Source organism: Monodelphis domestica, chromosome 4 (assembly GCF_027887165.1).
Source record: "Monodelphis domestica isolate mMonDom1 chromosome 4, mMonDom1.pri, whole genome shotgun sequence".
Classification (NCBI taxonomy): domain Eukaryota; kingdom Metazoa; phylum Chordata; class Mammalia; order Didelphimorphia; family Didelphidae; genus Monodelphis; species Monodelphis domestica.
The window spans coordinates 1,397,314-1,420,119 of record NC_077230.1 but is presented as its reverse complement, the minus strand read 5'-3'; the positions used below and the strand labels follow the sequence as shown (position 1 = coordinate 1,420,119).

At 47.8% G+C, this 22,806-nt stretch overlaps 1 protein-coding gene across 1 annotated transcript in view; it reads right to left on the bottom strand.

Annotated features, from left to right (window-relative positions):
• CXADR (CXADR Ig-like cell adhesion molecule) overlaps positions 1 to 22,397 on the bottom strand; it is a 43,403-nt gene extending 21,006 nt beyond the window's left edge. The window contains exon 1 of the mRNA XM_056797052.1: positions 21,526 to 22,397. Within this exon, the coding sequence (XP_056653030.1) occupies positions 21,526 to 22,204 (679 nt within the window). The 5' untranslated portion in view covers positions 22,205 to 22,397. The remainder of the gene's footprint in view (positions 1 to 21,525) is intronic.
• Between the last annotated feature and the right edge of the window lie 409 nt (positions 22,398 to 22,806).

Below are 22,806 nucleotides of genomic sequence, written 5' to 3'. Positions count from 1 at the left end.
CTTAAAGAGACTTTTTCTAACTGATGTATTAATTATACAAACACTGTAATTTGGCTTTTTCCTTCACTTCCTGAAAACAAAAAATAGGCCCTTTTATTTGGAAATGAACCCAGAAGCTTGGAAATAATTGACCGAGAGAATAATCTCTTATTTGCCTTCTACACGATGCTGTTAGAAATGTCTGTATTGACAATGTCACTGCAGAACAGTCATCAAGCGTTGCTAGGATACAGAATACCATGTTACTAGGAGGATGCCTTTGGGGAGCTCATATTCTACTCCTGAAGATGAAACAGAGAACTTTATGACATTTCTTAGCGTTTCAAACTTAAACTAGCTTTATCCTAAGTAATGTATTTGAGCCATTACTGTACTCTAATTTTGCATTTCGTAAGATGAATAGCATAATTAGAGGAAATGATCTGTTTTATCTACAAATGGCTTCAAGAAATTTGCCGTTTTTCAAAATAAGCAACAAAAAACGAAGAAATGATATGACACTAGCTTGGGGTGCTCAGCATTTTAATCAGTCATTTCACAATGTCAGATCACAAACAATGAGCACGCACGATGCATCTTGTTCAAAGAAAAAGGAAGAGATCCGATATGTAGCAAACTAGAAGCAGAATCAGAACGATTTTAGGGTGACTGAAAGGCCTTGCTAGCTCAGACCCGTACGATGACCGATGATCACTCAGAGGGCTGCTGACAAAGCAGGCTACATAAAAGACTTCAGTCGAATTAGACGCACACGAGAGCACGACAAGCATGCATTTTTGGGGAATCATGCTCACTTCTCACAAATAGTGTATCTCTTGATTTGGGAAAGATGGTGATGCTTCTCCGCCCCCCCCCCCCCATTGGAGATTTTCATCACATGTTTGTAGAGAACAAAGGAAGTTCAGGAAGTAAACCAACAAGTTGGGGGAGCAGAGGGAGGGGTATCACCAATTGCCCTCTAAAGAATTTTAAAATGCTGCCTCAGAAAAACATTCTGGAGGATCACAACCTATTTAAGACGGCGTGAAACAATCTGCAGGAAAAGTCTGTAGCGCTGGGATGAGCGGCACACAGCACAGGGCCGGCCACATCCCAGGAAGACTGCAGCAGCAGCACCTTATGTGAATTAACCATGCAGGGGAGCCCAATTCCAGAAAGATTCACCTCATGGATGGGTGCATTAAGTACCGAGTTTGAATTTGCCAGCGTGGCAGTGCAGTCCCTGCCCAGTGGAAGTTATCTAAGTGGGATGTCTGCTAAAGGGTTAGGAACTCTGAGAAGTGATGATCAAATGGGACTTAAAAGGCCAGGAGGACAAACGTGAACTCACTCTGCCATTTTTTCCCAATAGGATCAGCACTCCTCTCTAAGCCAAGCACTTCTGCTCTTATCTTTCCTGACTAGAGCCAAAGACAAGCCCCGAACTACTCAGGCTGTGGCTTTAAGAAGCAGTGGCTACGCCAGGAGCCTGAGGGAAAAGGAGATGTGGTGTAGTGTGAAGACCTTCTAGTTAGGCTGCTCACTCCCTCTTTTACAAATAAATAACTGTGACGGGGAGGATCATAATGAAATTCAAGAGCAAACAAAGTCAAAACTATTACATCCAAGCCCTCAAAGAAATGTATGAATTGGTCTCAGGTCCAGAAAAATTTCTGGAAGAGCTCAAAAAAGATTTTAAAAATTAAATGAGAGTAGAGGAAAAAATGAGGAAAGAAATAAGAGACACAAGAAAACCATGAAAAAAAAAACAAACATGAAGAGAGCCAATATTTGGGCAAAGGAGGCACAAAAAATAACACCTTAAACACAGAATAGGCCAAATGAAAAATAGAACTGACCACATGGAAAAAGATGTATAAATATTCATGGCAGAAAAGAACTTCTTGAAACATAGAATTTGCCAAATGGGAAAGGAGATACAAAAGCTCACTGAAGAAAATAATGCCCCCAAAATTAGAAATGGATTAATATAACGATCCAGAACAATTTCAAATGACTTCTAATGAAAAGTTATCCACCGTAAGAGAAAGAATGGACTTGAGTGTAAATTGAAGCATATTTTCATTACTTTTTCTTATACTGTGACTAATGTAGAACTGTGTTCTACAGAACTTGGCCAGAGTAATAGGTATTCTATTTCTTGCCTTCTCAATGACTGATATGGGATTATTCACAACTAAAATTAAAAGTAAAATAATAAATCATCAAAAAAATTAGACCCTAAGGGCAGGAACTCACAGGAATGCAGACCACAGACTAGACACCCACTCTGTCCTAAGCTGTGACAGTAGGAGAGGAGTTAGGAAGGAATGTATACCAGTGAGTATGGTTGCTGAAAGTCTGGGGCCTTGTCAGCGATGGTCAGCCCTAGGAAAGGGGAGTCCCTGGTTACTATCACAGGAGGAGGCAGACTGGTTGCTTTCAGTTGGAAAGGCAGAATTACTCACAGGCTCCAACTGGAATAACTGAGGTCAGTCATGGACTGGAGCCTGAGTGGGGAAGTCAGGAATATATCAGACACAGGACTGCAAAAACTGGAATAGCTAAATAGGACCTAGGAAAAAAGAAACACATGAAGCAATCCTGAAACTTGAGGTAAACCTGAGATAAAGGCTTACCACAAGAATACTAGAACACTGGGATAAAAGCAAAAAGTCAACAATTCAGACTCCTGGCCTGGTCACTAAATTAAAAAAATAAAAATGAGCAAGCAAAGGAAAAAGACCCCAACTATTGATAACTATTATGGGGACAGAGAAGACTTTGGCTCAAACTCGGAGAATGGTGATTTAAAAATACCTAATTCAAAAATAGCAAAGAAATACAATAAATGTCCTCAAGCTAAAAAGAGGTTTTGGAAGAACTTTAAAAAGGCCTCAAAAACCAAAATGAGAAAAGCTGAGGAAAAATTAGGGGGAAAAAATTATGAAGTATCACCCAAATGAAAAAAAAGAGATCCAGAAACTCACAGAATAACTTATTAAGAACTAGCATCAGACAAGTGGAAGTTAGCAATTTCCTAAGACAACAATGAAGCAAAAATCAATAGAATAACAGAAGAGACTATAAAACATCCTATCACAAAAACCACTGACCTGGAAAACAGATCAAGGAGAGACTAACTGAAGAATAGTTGGATAAGCAAAACTGCCCTGAACATAAAATAGAAATCAAAGACTACCCATCACCAACTCAGAAAGACCCAAAGATGAAAATCCACAGGAACATCACTGCTAATTGTAAGGCACCCAGGTTAAGGAGAAAATACTACAAGCAACAAGGGGGGAAAATTTTAAATACTATAGAATACAGAAAAATATATGCTCGATCATATACTGCGATAGGGATCTGATTAGGATTTTGATGTAAAAGGATCACTCAACTACAAATATGAATAACAAAAAATGTTTTGAACAATGATACATGTCTAACCCAATAGAACTGCTTGTCGGCTTTGGAAGGGTGGAGAGAGAGAGTGGGATTATGAATCATGCAACCATGGAAAAATATTCTAAATTAAAAAAAAAAAAGAAAATGGGGGGGGCAACTGGATAGCTCAGTGGATTGAGAGTCAGGCCTAGAGATGGGAGGTCCTAGGTTCAAGTCTGGCCTCAGATACTTCCCAGCTGTGTGACCCTGGGCAAGTCACTTGACCCCCATGGCCTAGCCCTGACCACTCTTCTGCCTTGGAACCAATATACAGTATTGGCTCCAAGATGGAAGGTAAGGGTTTAAAAAAAAAATCAAGAGAAAAAAGTATCAGTAAAATAAATCCAAATAGGAACTCAACTATACTTTAAATATTTTAAACAAATTGTAAACAATATGTTCACATATAATTTTTTTTTTGCATTTGTTTATTTGAATGTTTTTGGTGGTTGTGGTTGCCAAGTATAGAACTGAAAAATTGAAAAAAAAATTAGAATTGGGCAAGAGGAAGCTAATGACTCCATAGTATATCAAAAAATGATTAAAAGTTAAAAGAATGAAATATGAAATATATCACTGGAAAATTAAAAAACAAACAAACCTAGAAATCATCTCTCAAGAAATTATCAAGCAAAACTGTCCTAATGTTTTAGAAGCAGAGAGCAAAGTATAAATTGATAAGAATCCATTGATAATCTCCTGAAAGATACCAAAATATTATAGGAATATAATAGTCAAGTGTTACAGTTCCCAGGTCAAGGAGAAAATATTGCAATCAGCCAAAAAGAAACAATTGAAATATTGTGCAGCCACAGTCAGGATAACACACTATTTATTTAGCATGTACTATATTTATGGATCAGAGGGACTGAAATGTGATATTCCAGGGACAAAGGAACTCGGATTATATTCAAGGATCATTTATTCAGCAAAACACTGAGTATAATTCTTCATGGGAAAAAATGAAGATCCAAAGAAACAGGGCTTTCAAGCATTCCTGATGACAAGACCAGCGTTGACTTTCACAAACAAGACTCAAGAAAAACATGAAAAGATTAACAGCAAAGAGAAATCCTAAGGGATTCGATAAGGTTCCGTTCCTACATGGAAAGATGCTACTTGTAACTCCTAAGAACTTGTCATCCTTAAGGCAATGAGGAGTATAGAGAGAGGGCAAAGGCAGTATGATAGGGAAGATAGAGGAGCTGGGGCTCTCATTGGAATTGGACCAAAAGGGGAATAACACACGCATGCATGCGCGCACACACACAGTTGGATATAGACATCTATCTTGCCCTACCTTACAGGGAAGTAGATGGGAAGGGGAAGCAAGAGAAGGGAGAGAGGATGAGGAGACAACAGTCCTACTTTGTTCATCATAAAAGTGGAAAAAACTTTATAAAAATGCCATTCTCTGATTGATGAACAGTCGAAGGTTATGGCCAAGCAGTGAAAAGCTGCAGTAATCAAGGCTCTTTACAGTCATATGAAAAGCCACCATTGATTAGAAAACACAAATGAAAACAACGACCTGACCGCCATCAGACTAATATGGCAGTAAAAGAAAATAACAAACATTGGCAGGGAAATGGGAAAATTGAGAGCCCGACACACTGCCGGCGGAGCTGTGAACTGATTCAAGAATTCTGGAAGCAGTTGGGATCCGCGATGAAAGGACTATAAAATCATGCCCACCCTCTGACTCAGGAATACCACTCGGGTTGTACCGCAAAGAACGAAAAGGAAAAGAAGCAGCTCATGGCCGAGTGTGAGGCTCCCCACCTACCCCCTCTTGGGATTCCAACAGTATTAGCCTTGATTGTTGTCATAACTTAGTCAAACGGCAGCGTTTGCTTTACAAACCGGCTCAGTTTGGGAAAGTATCCAATCTGGCTTCCATCTTGCCCCAGGAGCTCCCACTAACCCGACCCCTCTGCTCTCATTAGGAGGTGGAGGGCTACTCTCGTTCGCAATCTCCGTTACCCAAACTGCCGCAGAGTCCTAAGATTGCACCATGATCGTCACAAAAACACCAAGACCCTGACTGAGGCCTTGGAGAGGTCAGCTACGGACAAGCGACCCGCCATAGTGATTTGTCAGGCTCAACCCGCCCCTGATGGGTCATTAACTAAGAAACGCCCAGCCGAGTGATCTGTATCCTTTCTATTTTGCCTCCGATTGGCTTCTTTCCTGTCCCTGTCACCCGATCTCTCAAGCCTTCGGATCTCTGGTCCTGATCTGGACAGGGCTCCGGCTTTATTTAGTGGGGCTCCTCTCGATAAACCTATTTCGCTTTGAGTTTTGCACGGGTGTCATACATTCCGCCACATGATCGCTTTGTTGGTGGTGGCAAAGAATTGGAAATCAAAGGGGTCCCAATCAGCTGGAGAAAGACTGTGATGCGTGTGGTGCTCTTGTGCTGTTAGACATGATGAACAAGACGCCCTCGAAAAAGCCTGCAGAGCCTTGAACTGATGCGAAATGAAGTCTATCTAGCAAACAGCATCCAGGGAGAGTATGAGGGACTCGTGATGAAAAATGCTTCCAGAGAAGGAGCTGACGCTGTCTGAACGCAGACGGAAGCTTACTTGTAACTTTTTGTGGCCTTTCTAGTTTCTTTCACAACGTGGCTAACGTGGAAATGTGTAGATGACTGCACATGTATACCTAGAAAGGATTGTGAAGGATGGAAGGATGGGGAGAAATGATTGCTAAACATCTTACTTAATTTATGTAAAAGAAAGTAACAAGTTGAATTTGTATACTTTTTTGAAAGAATGAATTATATGCAATAGAGGCTCCTGGCTTTACAAAATCCTCTATTTCTGTTCTACTTTGGAAATGGGAATATCCTCATTTTTATAGGGTCCATTAACTTATAAATTTATGGAAAAGGACATTTTAAAAATAAATTAAGTATAATGAAATCAGAAGCAAGACATACACAGAATGACAAAGAAACACAAAAAGAAATAGAACTCCAGAAGTTGGTATGATATAAAAATCTCAAATGCACCATCACTTTTCTTTTTAAAAAATGGACAATTGTCAGACTTTTGATGCTTGTCATATCACTGAGGAAGCCCAGGATAAATTTTTGATTAGGTCTTGAATGAAATGTGCACGAGACCTCAATAAGTGGTTGTGAGATCTCTGCGTTATGTTCTTAGGTAGAATTGTGGTTAAGTAGGATGTGAAATAGAACTAGGACAGTGATGGTGAACCTTTTAGAGACGGAGTGCCAGGCCACACCCCTACCCCATCCCCAAGACTGAGTGCTGTGCCCACCCTCCCCCAGAGACCAAGTGCCATGCCCCTTCCCCCCACTTACCCTGCACATAGGAGTGCCTTTTGGGCTGTTGGGCAGAGGGGCAGGGGATGTGAAAAAATGTCATCAGGCACAATAGAGAGGGGGAGGGGAGAAGCTCCATCCAAGTCGCTCTGCCTTTCTAGTAATGCACACTTCCAGAAGGGGCCCCTCTTTCATTGGTGGTCAGTGAGAGGAGCACAGGATATGGCGTCACTCCCATACAGCACTACTTCCGATGACATCATCCTTTGTGTGGTGCCTTGTTCTGAGAGTAACTGAAGGAGTACGAGGCGCCCTGCAAAGGATTCTGTGGCTGCCCAATGGAAGATGTCAGCCTGGTGAAGGGGATTCCGCCCTGTGTCTACGGCTGCCCAGTACAGTGGGGGTGGGGGGGGGGGTGGGCCTGTGCAAGGTGGGACAGTCCATCCCAGACAGCGCTATACAGTGTCACAGGCCCAGCACCGCCTCCGGTACTGTACAGGCATCGGATAGCGCTGATCAGGCCTGTGACATCAGCGCTGGGCCTCTGGACAAGTCACAACAGTGTTGATTCCAAGACGGAAGGTAAGGGCTTAAAACCCCCCCAACAAAAATAAATGAATGAGTGACTAGATAAATAGGGTCAGTTTAGCCTTACATCAGACTTTGCTGTACCTCTTGGTAAACCGTCGGTTTCACATTCTCCCTTCGCCTCTGGTCCCAACTTTTATCTTCGGTTCTTCAGAGTAAACACAACCAATTCCCAGAGTGTCAGGTTTCTCACCATCCCGTCCTCTTCCGGATGGTGGGTTCATTGTCAGCACCTTTCCCAAGTACGCACCCCAAACGGACATACTGCAGAGCAGTTCCCTTGTGTGGCAGCATCCCTGCACTAGCACCTCCTCCGTAGCTCCCTCACAAATAAGCAGTTTCAGGTTCCCTTGGCGGCTCTCTCTAGTAAGCCAGAAGAGAAAGTTTCCACAGAGCAGCCACTGAGACTACCTGCCCAGACCACTCATGACACCCTGTTGACTCATACCTAGCTTGGAGCCTCCTAAAACTCCTAAGTGCCTCTTCAAAATAATTGCCGTCTACCCGAGATTGGTGCCTCCCCACCCTGCTATCTCAAATTCCCAGGTGCAGGACTACCATTATCCCTACCCCTGGTGATCAAAGACTTGGAAGCCAAGCAGCTTTCTGAGCCAACACATGCGCACAACGGAGCTTGACGAACAGGTAAACTAGAATACAAAATAATCTATCTGAAAAGTAAGTGTCTCACTTGTGCTGGAGGATCTCTAGTAAAGAGCAACCACCATCTGCCCCTCAGAAGTGGTCTGGATCACTGTATTGCCAATACTAGCAAGTCTATCACAGCTGATAGTGCTGTGACTGTCTACAGGGTTTTCCTGGGTCTGTTCCTCTCACTCTGCATCACTTCCTGGAGGTCGTCCCAGTTCACATGGAGTCCCTCCAGTTCATCATTCCTTTCAGCCCAAGAGTGTTCCATCCCCAACAGATACCACAATGTGTTCAGCCATTCCCCAAATGATGGAGAACCCCATAATTTCTCAATTTTTGCCCCTCCCCTTTTTTCCTTGAAGAGTTTTAAAAGCTCTTGAGTGAGGTTGGGGGGATGACAGCTAGGGAGCAGAGAGGCAGCAAACATCAGACCTGGAGTTAGGTTCAAATCTGACCTCAGACATTTCCTAGTTATGTGACCCTGGACAAGTCACTTAACCCCAGTTAACTAGCCCTTACCACTCTTCTGCCTTAGAATTGATACTTAGTATTAATTCTAGGACAAAAGGCAAATGTTTTAAAAAATTAAAATAAGGGGGCAGCTGGGTGGCTCAGTGGATGGAAAGCCAGGCTCAGAGATAGGAGGCCCTGGGTTCAAATATGACCTCAAGACACTTCCTGGCTGTATGACCCTGGGCAAGTCACTTAACCCCCCTGGCCTAACCCTTACCACTCTTCTGCCTTAGAACCAATGCACAGTATTGATTCTAAGACAGAAGGGAAGGTTTTAAAAAAATTAAAATAAGACACTAAGAGACATCCCTGCACTAAAGGCAAAAGAAAAATCTAGAAACTTTGCTCAGACAAGATTGGCAAAAACCTGTCTGCAGTTAATGGTCTCTAGGCTAGGCTGTGATCCAGGCCTAACAAATAATAGAGGTGAGCCCATTCTGGAGACTTTGGATCATCTCTTTTGAAATCGTGAGCCTTTGACAGTCTTCTTTAATACCTTGAATAGGAACCGTAGCTCAGGAAGAGGAATCTTTTGAAAACTTCCTTATTAGAACAACAAAATCCAAGAGATCCTAGAAAAGGGAAGCCCACTCAAGATAGCAGAAACGGCCTCAAGTGGTGTAGGATCAATCTAGCATGCTCACTACTTGGAGGGATCCAGCGTTTAAAAGCTTCTTTTGAAATGAGTTCTTGGTGCTCATAGCTTTACTGTCAGATTTGTTTTACCGATTTAATGGCAAATTGAGCCAAATACAATGTTAACTAAATCCATTTGGAGGAAACAAAACATTTAGAATTGCAAGAAAAATCATAAAAACGGTGTGAATGAAAGAGGAAAAGACCCTTCCAGCCTCCCCCTGTATGAGAGAAGCAGTGCTCCCAAGCCCTTCATGGTGGTAAAAAAGGGACAATGAAACAGATGAGAGACGGGAGAATCAGGGATCAGGGAGCTCAATAAGCCCGTTCTCCACAAACTTGGAAAGGTCAATTGCTTGGGAAGGAACTCCCCATTTGTAAAAACCACTGAGGAAAAAAGAAAAGCGATGGGGCAGAAGTGAGGCTTAGGAGAACACGCCTCCAACGATGAATTAAAAGTCGGCACGAAGCCTGACGACCAACGATCAACGTTCCAGCTATGAGTAGAGAGCTGGTAGCCAAAAGCGAGGGAGCCGTTTGGAAGAGAGGACGCGTCCAGGCAAAGGGCCGTCGTGACCAGAAAGCCTTTGTGCCCACTTTTCGATGAGGGCACGTGACAGGCTCTACAGGCGGCTCCCAGAAGTATGTGAGACTCAAATCCGCTCCACGTCACTAAACCGGCCCAAGGATGAGTGCGCAGGACAATCCCCAAGGAACCATGAACTAGTATGACAGAGTCATCTGTCACCAATAAGAAAACAGCACCAACTCGAGCACCGAGATGTCGCCTCATCCCCGAACCTCGGCCCCGGGGATACAAGACAGTCGGTGCTGAAAGGGTTGAGGAGGAGATGAAAGCCGACGCTGGCCGCTGGTCTTGTGGCCCCGCACGGCCATCCGGTGAAGCCCTCTGGAGTAACGTAAATGAGCACAAAGCGTGTCCTCACCAGGGATCCGAGCACCCTACGAAGGTTGACAGCAGCAGAACGTTCTGTAGCAAAGAACTGCAAGAACATGGCGGTCCATTTATCGGAGGACTGGCTAAGCGCACTGCGGTACGCTTTGTAATGGAAGGTTTTCAGACAGAACAATGATGGCGCTCGTTTTAACTGGTGCAAAGTGAGCAAACTGGAGCTAGAAAAATAACATACGACGAGAGGAAGGAAACGTGAATCGACGAGCGCGCGCTATCCCAGGCACTGTGCACTTTCTCATGTCGTCTCATCTGATAATCCTAAGTACCAACTGGAAAGCCCACAAGAGGATAAAAAGTGAATGTGGGGAAATTATGAAGAACAAACTAGGCCCCCCAAACCACCTCCTCCAGCGCTTTGCAAACATGGGAAGAGGAGAGGATCCACGAGCACGACTGCAAATGATGTCCAACTTTTTTGTTCCTCTTTTTCTTTCTTGTTAAAAGGAATTGCTTGTGGAGAAGGTGGGGAAAATAAAGATCTAAAGTTACTACAAGTTTATTTTGAAATCTACTGGGAAGCTTGTCTAGGCACCCACCACATTTAGTTCCTTTTGTGTGCTCGGGGGTAGGTACGGCCCTTTATTGGGGCAGGTAGCTGGTGTGATGGAGAGAGCTGAAGCTGGAGTCAGAAGCCTCATCGTTCTGAGCTCAGATCTCACTTCAGACACACACTTGGTATAGAGACCCTGGGCAGATCATTTCTAACCCTTGGGGAAACCTGTAGAAGGAAAATGGCAACCACTGCAGTCCTTACCAAAAGCAACCCAACAAAACACCCGGAAAAGATACAAAGAATTGGACGTGGCTAAACAAAACCCAGACGGATCTCTCTTGCCAGGGTCCTACCTCGATTTTAAGTCTGGATGAAATCACTGTTCATGTTGGGCAGACTTCCAGGGGAAAACTGGCTGGCCGTCTCTCCACACCCGGGGCACCGGCTCCTCGGTGTGCCTGCTTTTGTGGGGCGTCAGCACTGTTTCTTGTAATCCAGCCCCCTGGCGAGGAGTCCTTCAGAAGGGGCGGGGAGAGGGATGAGTGGACACCACACTCCATCCTCGCCCCTGCTCTGATGCTGAGGACGCCACTCTCCATCCTCTGCTCTGATGCTGAGGACGCCACTCTCCATCCTCTGCTCTGATGCTGAGGACGCTTCTCTCCATCCTCGCCTCTGCTCTGATGCTGAGGACGCCACTCTCCATCCTCTGCTCTGATGCTGAGGACGCCTCTCTCCATCCTCTGCTCTGATGCTGAGGACGCCACTCTCCATCCTCTGCTCTGATGCTGAGGACGCCTCTCTCCATCCTCTGCTCTGATGCTGAGGACGCCACTCTCCATCCTCTGCTCTGATGCTGAGGACGCCACTCTCCGTCCTCTGCTCTGATGCTGAGGACGCCTCTCTCCGTCCTCTGCTCTGATGCTGAGGACGCCACTCTCCGTCCTCTGCTCTGATGCTGAGGACGCCTCTCTCCGTCCTCTGCTCTGATGCTGAGGACGCCTCTCTCCGTCCTCTGCTCTGATGCTGAGGACGCCTCTCTCCGTCCTCTGCTCTGATGCTGAGGACGCCTCTCTCCGTCCTCTGCTCTGATGCTGAGGACGCCTCTCTCCGTCCTCTGCTCTGATGCTGAGGACGCCACTCTCCATCCTCACCCCTGCTCTGATGCTGAGGACGCCTCTCTCCGTCCTCTGCTCTGATGCTGAGGACGCCTCTCTCCGTCCTCTGCTCTGATGCTGAGGACGCCTCTCTCCGTCCTCTGCTCTGATGCTGAGGACGCCTCTCTCCGTCCTCTGCTCTGATGCTGAGGACGCCTCTCTCCGTCCTCTGCTCTGATGCTGAGGACGCCTCTCTCCATCCTCTGCTCTGATGCTGAGGAGGCCTGAAGGCAGGTCTTTACAAGGAGACTCGCTCAAGTAAGTCCTTCCTGTGACCTCATCCAGGCCTCAGCCCGGGACCTTTGCCTCTCTGTGAAAGGCTCCTTCTTTTAGCGGACCGACTGGGATAGTTTATCATTTCTACTCCTAGTAAGTGCCTGCAAAAGGGGGGAAAAGGAATGTCGGGGCCAACGCGGGCTAGAGCATGTCAGGCACGCCAAGAAGTAAACAAGAGATAACAGATATCTGCTCCCACCACAAAGCTCCTCCTCCGCCTGGGCCAGGGCTCTGGGAGGAGGTTGAAGCTTGCCTGCAATGCCCAGACGCTCTTGAGCTCGGCGGCCCAGGGCGAGGCTCTTTGGGGCCTTTCCCCAGTGCTGGACCACATGGGGAGCTCTGGGTAGAGCGTGATTCCGACTGGACCAAGAATGCACCAAGAGCTGCGCAGAAAACCTCAGAAGTCCAGCCAGCAATCCCTGAGGGCCAAAGCTAGGCAGGGAGTCTGTCCCCAAAGTCCTGGGACTGCCCAGAGGCTCCGGGGGCTGCAGGGAGTCTAAGGTCCTCTCTGGACCAGCATTGCTTTGGGACTCAGGGTGGGTTTGTGGGTTCTAGGCAGGGCTCTTTCCATCCCTTAACAGCGCTGCCTTACGCAAGCTCAGGGGCATGTTTGTAGGATCTGGGTCCCACAGCCCGGGCTCCTCCCTTCCTCCAGGATCTCAGGAGCTCACCCACTCCCGCCATCACCTTCCTCGGTGTGCCAAATCCCAGGCGTCATTTTTGCTGGATTTACACACAGATTTAATCTTGTGCTGACTGGGTTTCCAGGAACTGTCCCTGCAGTCCAGGTCTTGGAATCCTTGACCTACTTCAAGGCCGGGATGCCCGTCCTTCTATTGATGACTCTCACTTGTCTCTCTTCTCTGTCTCTCTCTGTCTCTCTATCTGTCTCTGTCTCTCTCTGTGTTTCTCTCTTCTCTGTCTCTCTCTGTCTCTGTCTCGCTCTCTCTCTCTCCTCTCTCTGTCTCTCTCTCTTCTCTGTCTCTGTCTGTCTCTGTCTGTCTGTGTCTCTCCTCTCTCTGTCTCTCTCTCTTTCTCCCTCTCCCTCCCTCCTTCCCTCCCTCTCTGTCTCTCTCTCTCCCTTCTCTCTCTGTCTCTCTCCCTTCTCTCTCTGTCTCTCCCTCCCTCTCCCTCTTCCTCTCTCTCCCTTCTCTCTCTCTGTCTCTCCCTTCTCCCTCTCTGTCTCTGTCTCTCTCTCTCTCTCTCTCTCTCTCTCTCTCTCTCTCCCTCTCTCTCCCTCTTCCTCTCCCTTCTCTCTCTTTCTGACTCTCCCTTCTCCCTCTCTGTCTCTCTCTCTTCTCTCCCTCTCTCTGTCTCGCTCTCCCTTCTCTCTCTCTCCCTCTTCCTCTCCCTCTCTCTGTCTCTCTCTCCCTTCTCTCTGTCTCTCTCTCCCTTCTCTGTCTCTCTCTCTCTTCTCTGTCTCTGTCTGTCTCTCTCTGTCTGTCTCTCTCTGTCTTCTCTCTCTGTCTCTCTCTCTCTCCCTCTCCCTCCCTCCTTCCCTCCCTCTCTCTCTGTCTCTCTCTGTCTCTCCCTTCTCTCTCTGTCTCTCTCCCTTTCTCTCCCTTCTCTGTCTCTCCCTCTTCCTCTCCCTTCTCCCTCTCTGTCTCTGTCTCTCTCTTTCTCTCCCTCTCTCTCTCCCTTCTCTGTCTCTGTCTGTCTCTCTCCCTCTCCCTGTCTCTCTCTCTGTGTCTCTCTGTCTCTCTCCCTCTCCCTGTCTCTCTCTCCCCCTCTCCGTCTCTCTCTCCCTTCTCTCTCTCTCTCTCCCTCTTCCTCTCCCTTCTCTCTCTCTCTTTCTGCCTCTCCCTTCTCTCTCTCTCCCTCTTCCTCTCTCTCTCCCTCTTCCTCTCTCTCTCTCTCTCTCTCTCTCTCTCTCTCTCTCTCTCTCTCTCTCTCTCTCCCTCTCTCTCCCTTCTCTCTCTCTGTCTCTCCCTTCTCTCTCTGTCTCTCTCCCTTCTCTCTCTGTCTCTCCCTCTTCCTTCCCCTCTCTCTCCCTTCTCTCTCTCTGTCTCTCCCTTCTCTCTCTGTCTCTCCCTCTTCCTCTCCCTCCCTCTCCCTCTTCTTCTCCCTCTCTCTCCCTTCTCTCTCTCTGTCTCTCCCTTCTCCCTCTCCCTCTCTTTCTCTCCCTCTCTCTGTCTCTCTCTCCCTTCTCTCTGTCTCTCCCTCTCTCTGTCTCTCTCTCTCCCTCTCTGTCTCTCTCTCCCTTCTCTCTCTGTCTCTCTCTCTCCCCCTCCCTTCTCTCTCTGTCTCTCCCTCTTCCTCTCCCTTCTCCCTCTCTGTCTCTCTCTTTCTCTCCCTCTCTGTCTCTCTCTCCCTTCTCTGTCACTCTCTCTCTGTCTCTCTCTCTCTCCCTTCTCTCTGTCTCTCTCTCTCCCCCTCTCCCTGTCTCTCTCTCCCTTCTCTCTCTCTCTGTCCCTCTTCCTCCCTCTCCCTCTTCCTCTCCCTTCTCTCTCTCTCTCTTTCTGTCTCTGCCTTCTCCCTCTCTGTCTCTCTCCTCTCTCTCTCTCTCTCTCTCTCTCTGTCTCGCTCTCCCTTCTCTCTCCCTCCCTCTCTCCCTTCTCTCTCTCTTCCTCTCTCTGTCTCTCCCTTCTCTCTCTCCCTCTTCCTCCCTCTCCTCCCTCTTCCTCTCTCTCTCTCTCTCTCTCTCTCTCTCTCTCTCTCTCTCTCTCTCTCTCTCTCTCTCTCTCTCCTCTCTCCTCTCTCTCTCTGTCTCTCCCTTCTCTCTCTCTGTCTCCCTTCTCTCTCTCTGTCTCCCTTCTCTCTCTGTGTGTCTGTGTCTCTGCCCCCCTCTCTCTCTCTCACAACTATGATCTCCCCTTAATTTACTTGGTGTCCATGTCACATTTTCTAGCTGAATAGGAACACCAGAAACCAATCCATCATAAAGAAGCCAGCACAGTGCCTCACATGTCATAGTCCTTGATATTTGCTGAATTCAACTAAATCCTCCTGAACTGTCATGAAGCTTCTTATCCCAGCATTTAAAATCCTGGACCATCTTGTGACTCTTCTGCCACTAATGCTGCCTTATCATTGCTCTTATTATAGACTAAGCCAAGTAAGCATGCTTTTTAGTATGCCGTTTGGATACGTGTCTCTGAAGCAGTTGGGTGGTACAGTGAGCAGAGAGGAGTACCTATCAGCTCTAGAATCAGGAAGACCAAGTCCAAACCCAGCCTCAGACATTTTCTAGCTGTGACTTTGAGCAAGTCACTTAACTTTGTCTCAGTTTCCTCATCTGTAAAATGAGCTGGAGAAGGAAATGGGAAGCCACTTCAGTATCTTTGCCAAGAAAACTTGAGAGTGGGGCCACAAATGAAATAATCAAACAACAAGTCTTGGAATATCCCTTCTGCTGAATTCCTTTTCAGACATTAAAGCACCATTGAAATACTATTTCGTGGGGACAGCTGGGTAGCTCAGTGGACTGAGAGTCAGGCCTAGAAAAAAACTGGAAAAGGAGGGGATGCCCTTCGATTGGGGAATGGCTGAACACACTGTGGCATATGTTGGTGATGGAATACTGTTGTGCTCAAAGGAATGATGAACTGGAGGGACTCCATGTGAACTGGGACGACCTCCAGGAAGTGATGCAGAGTGAGAGGAGCAGAACCAGGAGAACATTGTACACAGAGACTGATACATTGTAGCACAATCGAATGTAATTGACTTCTCCATTAGTGGCAATGCAGTGATCCTGAACAACTGGAGGAATCTACGAGAAAGAACACTGTCCACATCCAGAGGAAAAACCATGGGAGCAGAAACACAGAAGCAAAAACAATTGCTTGATCACATGGCTCGATGGGGACATGATTGGGAATGTAGAATTTAAATGATCATCCTAGTGCAAACATCAACAACATGGAAATGGCTTCTGATCAAGGACACATGTAATACCCAGGGGAATTGCATGTGGGCTATGGGAAGGGGGGAGAGGAGGGAGGGAAATAATGTGATTCTTGTAACCAAGGAATAATGCTTGAAACTGACCAAATAAAAAAATAATGTTAAATAAATAGTTAGGCCTAGAGACAGGAGGTCCTGGGTTCAAATCTGGCCTCGGCCACTTCCTAGCTGTGTGACCTGGGCAAGTCACTTAACCCCCATTGCCCAGCCCTTACTGCTCTTCTGCCTTGGAACCAATTACACTGTATTGATTCCAAGATGGAAGGTGAGGGTTTAAAAAAAAAGAAATACTATTTCATGAAACTTTTTTATGATCCTCCACAAGGGAGTTATACTTACTACTCACATTTCTACGGTATTTTAAAGGTTTGGAAAGTTCTGCTTGCATTACAATCATGCTGTAGGTTATGCATGTATTAATAACTATTTTTACAGAAAGTTTTAAATATGAACTGAAGTCTTTCCCCACTCTCATTTCAGTGTTTGTTTTCCCCAATTGTTATCTATGTTGATTTCCCCCTTTCAGCTCCTCAACCGTCCATCATACTTGGTCTCTCCGGGGACCATGAGCTCTTCTGCCCAGGGTAGCCCCCTTTTCAATAGCTACGACTCCCACACTCAGGCACTATTTCAGGAAAACTCCAGCTTCACTCAATAAGCTAAAGCCATTGCTTTGCTTGTTATGGCCAGCTTGCCTTTCCCCTAGTTCAGCATTAAGAGTCCTCCGTGTTCCTGAATGGGTTTGTCCTGTGTTTACTTGCCTTGCCAAGTTCTAGATTCCATACAGCACTTCCTACTGCCCTATACTATGGCGTACATCCAGTCAAAAGCGGAGGACGAGGAGGGCCATTTGTATGACAGGATTGGGGCTGAGTAAAAAGACGTCCTTTAATCATCCTCACTTTAAAGAAGAGCAGCTTTGGAAGCCAGCCTTTACTGCAGACTTGATGCTTCCCAATGAATTCAGCCCAACATTACAAGGCAAATGCAGCTCAAATGCAAATCTTGTACTGCCCCAAGTCAATTGCAGGACAAAATGGCAGCACTATTTGCATCCCAAGTGAAGTTAAGCGACTATGCAATTCCCAGAATAACTCCCTACCACACCAGTTTTAGTGGCTAGATCTCCCTGTCCCAAACTACAGTTCCAGCACTATTTTGTGTACTTTGATGCATGCACAAAAGAAACGCTCATATTTCCAAATCCATTTCACTGTGCAGTTGGGGAGCCTCCATCAACTTTCACTTGGAGGGGATTCATCTGTGGCGTAATGGCATGACAAAGACAAATAGCAGAACAGAATCCTAGAAATGCCTCCCAAGCAACGAAAATGCTCAATTCAAACGCTAAGTTCAGGGGCTGATGATCAATTGTTGGCAATAGCTGTGTTTGTTTCATAAGCGAAATATGAAAAATCTGGTCAGAGCTTATACTTAGTTCTCCTTCTAGCTATCTGGCTGGTCCTTCTGTCCGTCTTGCTAGCTGTTCTCCAGGATGTGGGCCTTGAACCTTAGATGTCTCTCAGATTTATCCTGGGCCTCCTCCCCTTCTCCCTGGGTACCATTCATTGGAGCAGCTCCCATGAACGCGACTACCATCTATCTGTAGTCGATCTATTTCTGAGCCAATTCTCAAATTGCTCCTCTTCCTCTTCACCCCCGCTTCTCATCTCCAGCTAGCTTTCAGGCATCCCGAGCTAGATGACCAGTAGACATCTCACACTCCACCTCCTTTCCTTCTTCCATGCCACATGCACGAGCTTCGATCCACCAACACTGGCCCCCTCCCGGGCCATGAACAACATAGTCTATCTATTTTTTCTCTGGTGGCCCCCTCTCAAGTCCGGGATCTTCTACCTTCTCATCTCCATTGACTACTGGCTTTTCTAACTTCAAGTCCCAACTAAAATCTCAGATTTTTTTTTACAGGAAGCTTTTCCCAACCACTCTTAAGCCAAAGCCTTGTTTATTATTTCCTATTTATCCTGTATGCAGCTTGCTTTGGACATTTGTTTGCATGTAAGCTCTTATCAGACTGTAAGCTCTTTGAGGTCAGCATTTATAAATAAATATATTATATGTATATAAATATAAAATAAAAAATATAAAGCTTAATAAATGTTTATTGTTTGATTATTTCCAATTGATTATGATAGGGAACACAGCTCTGAACTCCAATTAAATGAAGTTTTGCCCCCCCCCCCATTCTTCTTTCTTTGGCAGATCCAGTTATTAAACACTGTCGCCATATTTCTAATTTCACCCATGAAAAAGTTGTGGAGCTGTTTCCTGTCTTAGTGGCACACGATGTCCACTTTGCTCTTTGGCCCACAAAGCCGAAAGTCTTCTACAGCAGTTAGCTGACTGCGGATCGGGACCGCTTCTCTCCTTTGCCTGGCCGCGGCTCTTCTGAGTTTTCTGTGCCATGAAAATGCAAACTCCTTGAACAGAGATAGATTTGCATCACCCACACGTTGATCGGGGCCTTACAGCTATGATTTCAGATCCCTTCTTTAGGCTTATGTCAGTTCCTATCCATGGATGCTGAGGTCCACTTTCAGACCTCCCAGAGCCCAAGCTGATGCCTGTCCGATTCCCTTGAGGGGATACCCCAGAGCCAGGGAGAATTGCAGGACTCAGTCACAAGGGCAGAATCAGCTGGAGGGATAGATATGGGAGTCCTCCGGAGAGGATCATTAAAGGCTTCCCTAAAGCGATTTCAAACCGGAGAAAATATGTTTGGGTACACCTACGGAGGCAGCAGTCCACTGTGAAATGAAACACAGAATACCTGGTTCAGCTCCCTCCTTTTTCAAATCAGAAAACTGAAATCACAGAAATATGTGACAGACAGGCTAGGAGCCCGCGTCTTCTAAAGATGGTACCCATGTAGAAAGGTCCTCATTTTATCCTCAGCTAGAAGGCAGGTACTAGTATTAGCCTCCCATTTTTACAGTCGAGGAAAACGAATCAAACAGCATTAAGTGACTCGCCCAGGGTCACCCAGACCCATGGTTAAGTGTCTGAGGCTAAATTTGAATGTCTTCCTGACTTCAGGTCCAGGGTTCTAACCAAGCAAGCCAATGCTCTTTCCACTGTACCAAAATATCTTCCTGTGATCAGAAAGGTCAGAGCAAAAGAATCCAGTATTGATGGAATCCAAGGGGGGGAGCCTTAGAAATGCAACAAGCCTTTTGCTTCATAGTTCAACCCATCAACTACTCTGCGGTGCTTGCTAGTAACCAAGGCAAACACAATTTGAACATGGGTGCTCCTATTGCTGAATTCTGGATTTCTAAAATTGGCAAACAGGAATCTGAAAGAAAGGCAGGGTGAGGGCAGGAAAAAAGAGCAGACTGGGCCGTCAGAGCCCCGGGTTTGCCTTGGCCCCTCTTCCACTCACTGCCTGTGGACGCCCGGGCAAGTTAGAACGGCTTCCTCCTCTGTACAGAGGCTGGCCCTTCCCTAAACGACAACTTCGTATCGCTGTACGAGCCTGAGCTTTCCATTCCAAGGAAAAGAGTGTCACCGTTGATGGAAATACACGCTAAAGCAAGCCTAGCACAATGCTAAATTCTACAATCAAGCCATGAACGACTTAGAGCATGTCAAAGGACGATCAGCTGGATGATCTACCCATTTCACCATGTTAAAGCTTCAAACGCGCTTTTACCTAAGGAACGGGTCTCCAAAGAGATGCTGCATAAAGTTCTTTAAAAATAAAAAGGTATTCAAAAATTAGTAGCTTTGGGGGGCAGCTGGGTAGCTCAGTGAATGGAGAGCCAGTCCTAGAGATGGGAGGTTCTAGGTTCAAATCTGGCCTCAGACACTTCCCAGCTGTGTGACCCTGGGCAAGTCACTTGATCCCCATTGCCTAGCCCTTACCACTCTTCTGCCTTGGAGCCAATACACAGTATTGACTCCAAGACGGAAGGTAAGGGTTTAAAAAAATAAATAAATAAAAATAAAAAGGTATTCAAAAATTAGTAGCTTTGGGGGGCAGCTGGGTAGCTCATTGGATTGAGAGCCAGGCCTGGAGACTGGAGGTCCTGGGTTCAAATCTGGCCTCAGACACTTCCCAGCTGGGTGACCCTGGGCAAGTCACTTGGCCCCCATTGCCTAGCCCTCACCACTCTTCTGCCTTGGAACACAGTATTGATTCCAAGATGGAAGGGAAGGTCTTAAAAAAACACTAGTAGCTTTTAGCCGCCGGTGTTTTCTCGGCAGAAACATGGGAGTGGTTTGCCATTTTCTTCTCCAGCCCATTTTACAGGTGAGGAACTTCAGTTCATTGGACTTGCCCAGGGTCCCACCGCTAGTAAGTGTCCCGGGTTAGATTTGAACTCAGGAAGATGAGTCTCCCATCAGCTACCCCGCTGCCCAAATCTACTGTGGATCACAAATGTGGCCACAGTGGCAAAGGGTACTTTCCAAGTGGAATTTGCATGCCATGAGTAACATTCGCAGCCAAGACCCAAACAATGGGATTCACACTCTAACAGGAAACGGAAAGTGTCATTTCAGTTCTGCAGCGAAAGCCTAACAGTTAACCTTCTGGGTGCTGGGCCAGACCCAGATTCCGGAGTTGTCTGAGGTGTGTAAGGGTGACACTAGAATAAGGGGAATCCAAATAAACACCAGGTGGGCTCCGGTCCGAGTAGCAAATCACCCACACCCACAAGGAGAGCTCTAAAGCCCCACGTTCCATTTCAGCCAGATCTACCCATTAGACATTAGGAAGCAAAGCTCGAGCCTCTCCAACGCGTGGCTATGGTTTCCCTACAGACATGGGTCCTTCTGATTGCTTCCGATCAAACCATCTCCGTTTTCTTTCAGAAAACCAGTCCCGCCACTTAGATCATTCCATCTCTCCAATATTCCTTCCCCTTTTTGCCCACGAGCTCCCAGGGGCCACTAGGACCCCGAGCTCTTTTAAAGTGCAGTTTTACCTTCCAGGGCTCAAAGGGCAGGTGCCCCAGAAAGGACGTGGAAAAGCGACACGCAGGAAAAAGTGGGCCAAAGACATAGAGGGCCAGTGCAAACGCGCTGCTATCAGCGCCGAAAAAGAGGGGAAGGTGCAGGCAAATTGGCACGGGATTCCCGGAAGAGAAAGGAAATGGTTGGCTAGTGGCTGGAAGGTCTCGAGCACCGTGCTGGCTTTCCCCAGATTATCCAGCCCTCCCTTCCCCTCCCAGCACCCATTTTGGGAAGCGGCCCTGGAGGGCGGATCGCAGCAAACGCCGGCAAAAGCAGAGCCCAATCTCTGCTCCGCCGCGGTAGCATCTCCATGCTGAAATCCGGGAGGATCAAGCGATGGGTTGGAGACCGTCTTTGTTTCCTGGCTCCCACCAGGGTGTCCCCCAGCCATAGCCACAGGCCTCGTGGCCCCTCGGGTTTTCCTGACCACCGCGTACTAGCCGAGCACCTAACCCTTTCAGCCGGCTACCCCCCCCCCCCGGCCCCGGCCCCCCACCCCCCACCCCGTCCGGAGTCCCTCTTTGTCTCGGCCCTGCGCAGCCAGCCGGGGAATGCGGGCGGGCGGGCGGGCAGGGCAATCCGGCGACCTGCAGGAATTCGGCCAGGGGCCGCCCTCATTCCTCGTACTCACCCGCTGTCCAGCACAGGAGCGCCAGGAGCACTCGAGACTCCATCGCGGAGGAGACGGCGGGCCGGGACGGCGCTCGGGCTGGAGGGACCGACTGCGTTGGCTCCTTTGTGGGAGCTCGGTCGGCAGGTCTCACTCCCAGCCCCGCTCGCCAAGCCCTCGGAGGTGGTGCGCCCTCCCCCTCTCCCAGCCCACACCAGCGCCAGCAGGTGAAGCTGACGTCACTTCCGCTGCAGCTGCTGAGGAGAGCTTTGATCCCGCACCAATCCGGGACGTCCGAGGTAGGGCGGCTCGGAGCCTTTCTCACGCTCTGGCCCGCGTCTGCCCGTCTCCAGATGCGGTGACTAAAGGCTGGAGGTGGGGAGGAAGGCTGTGGACGTGCGTCCAGAACGAGGGCGCCCTGGAAGAGGGCACTTTCCCGGGACGATCGGGATCCCGTCCGCACTAGCCCTCTCCCAGAGCGGGCTCTTCTGGTCCGTGGGGGCCCCGCCCCGCCCCGCCCTTCGGCCCCCGAGAGCTGCCTCCGAGCCCCGAGCCCCGAGCCCCGGGAGACCGGAGAACCGGCTCGGACTGCTCTGCCCACGGAGCGATTCACGTCCATTTGTACGCGGAGCCCGGGGACCGCGGCAAGGTGTAATTCCGAGGAGGGCTCCGCCTGCCCCCCATGCCGACGGGCAAGCATGTGGCCACGCAGACCCGGCCTGAGTGTTCCACGGAGGGCTGGCCGTGCCGCGCGGATGGCTGTCCACGTTCGACGTGCGCGGACTTCTCTGCACACACAACTTCTCAGTGCAGTCAGATCCTCCTTCCGAGCTTGGCGGTCCTGGAGCCGGCCGCTCCCCTGCCCGCGGCTTCCCCGGGCTCCAAGGAAGTGAAAGGAGCACCTACTCCAGAAGTGCATTTTGCCCGAGAGTGATTTTTTTAACTTAAAAAGCTCTTTCTGTATTAGTTCGGTACGAATCACGTGATTCTGTTACTATCGTGTCAGACTTGTGGCCCAGAAAGACTTGGTGACCCCCAGTTTCCTTAGCTTGGAGGCGGGAACCCCAGGTTGGACCTTGTCCCCGGAGAGTTCCTCCCTGAGAGAAGGTCGGAAGGAAGGTCCTACTTCGCTGGCCTCAGACTAACAAAGGACTTTAAGATGTTAAGTACCACTTTTGTCCCAATGGTCTCTCCCCCAGGCCAAGCTGGCCCAGCACTGGGCGGGGCCCCTTGCCCCTATTCCTGCCTGGAACCCCTCCCTTTCCTTTGTTACCCTTGTAAAGTCCATCAACTCCCTCTCCT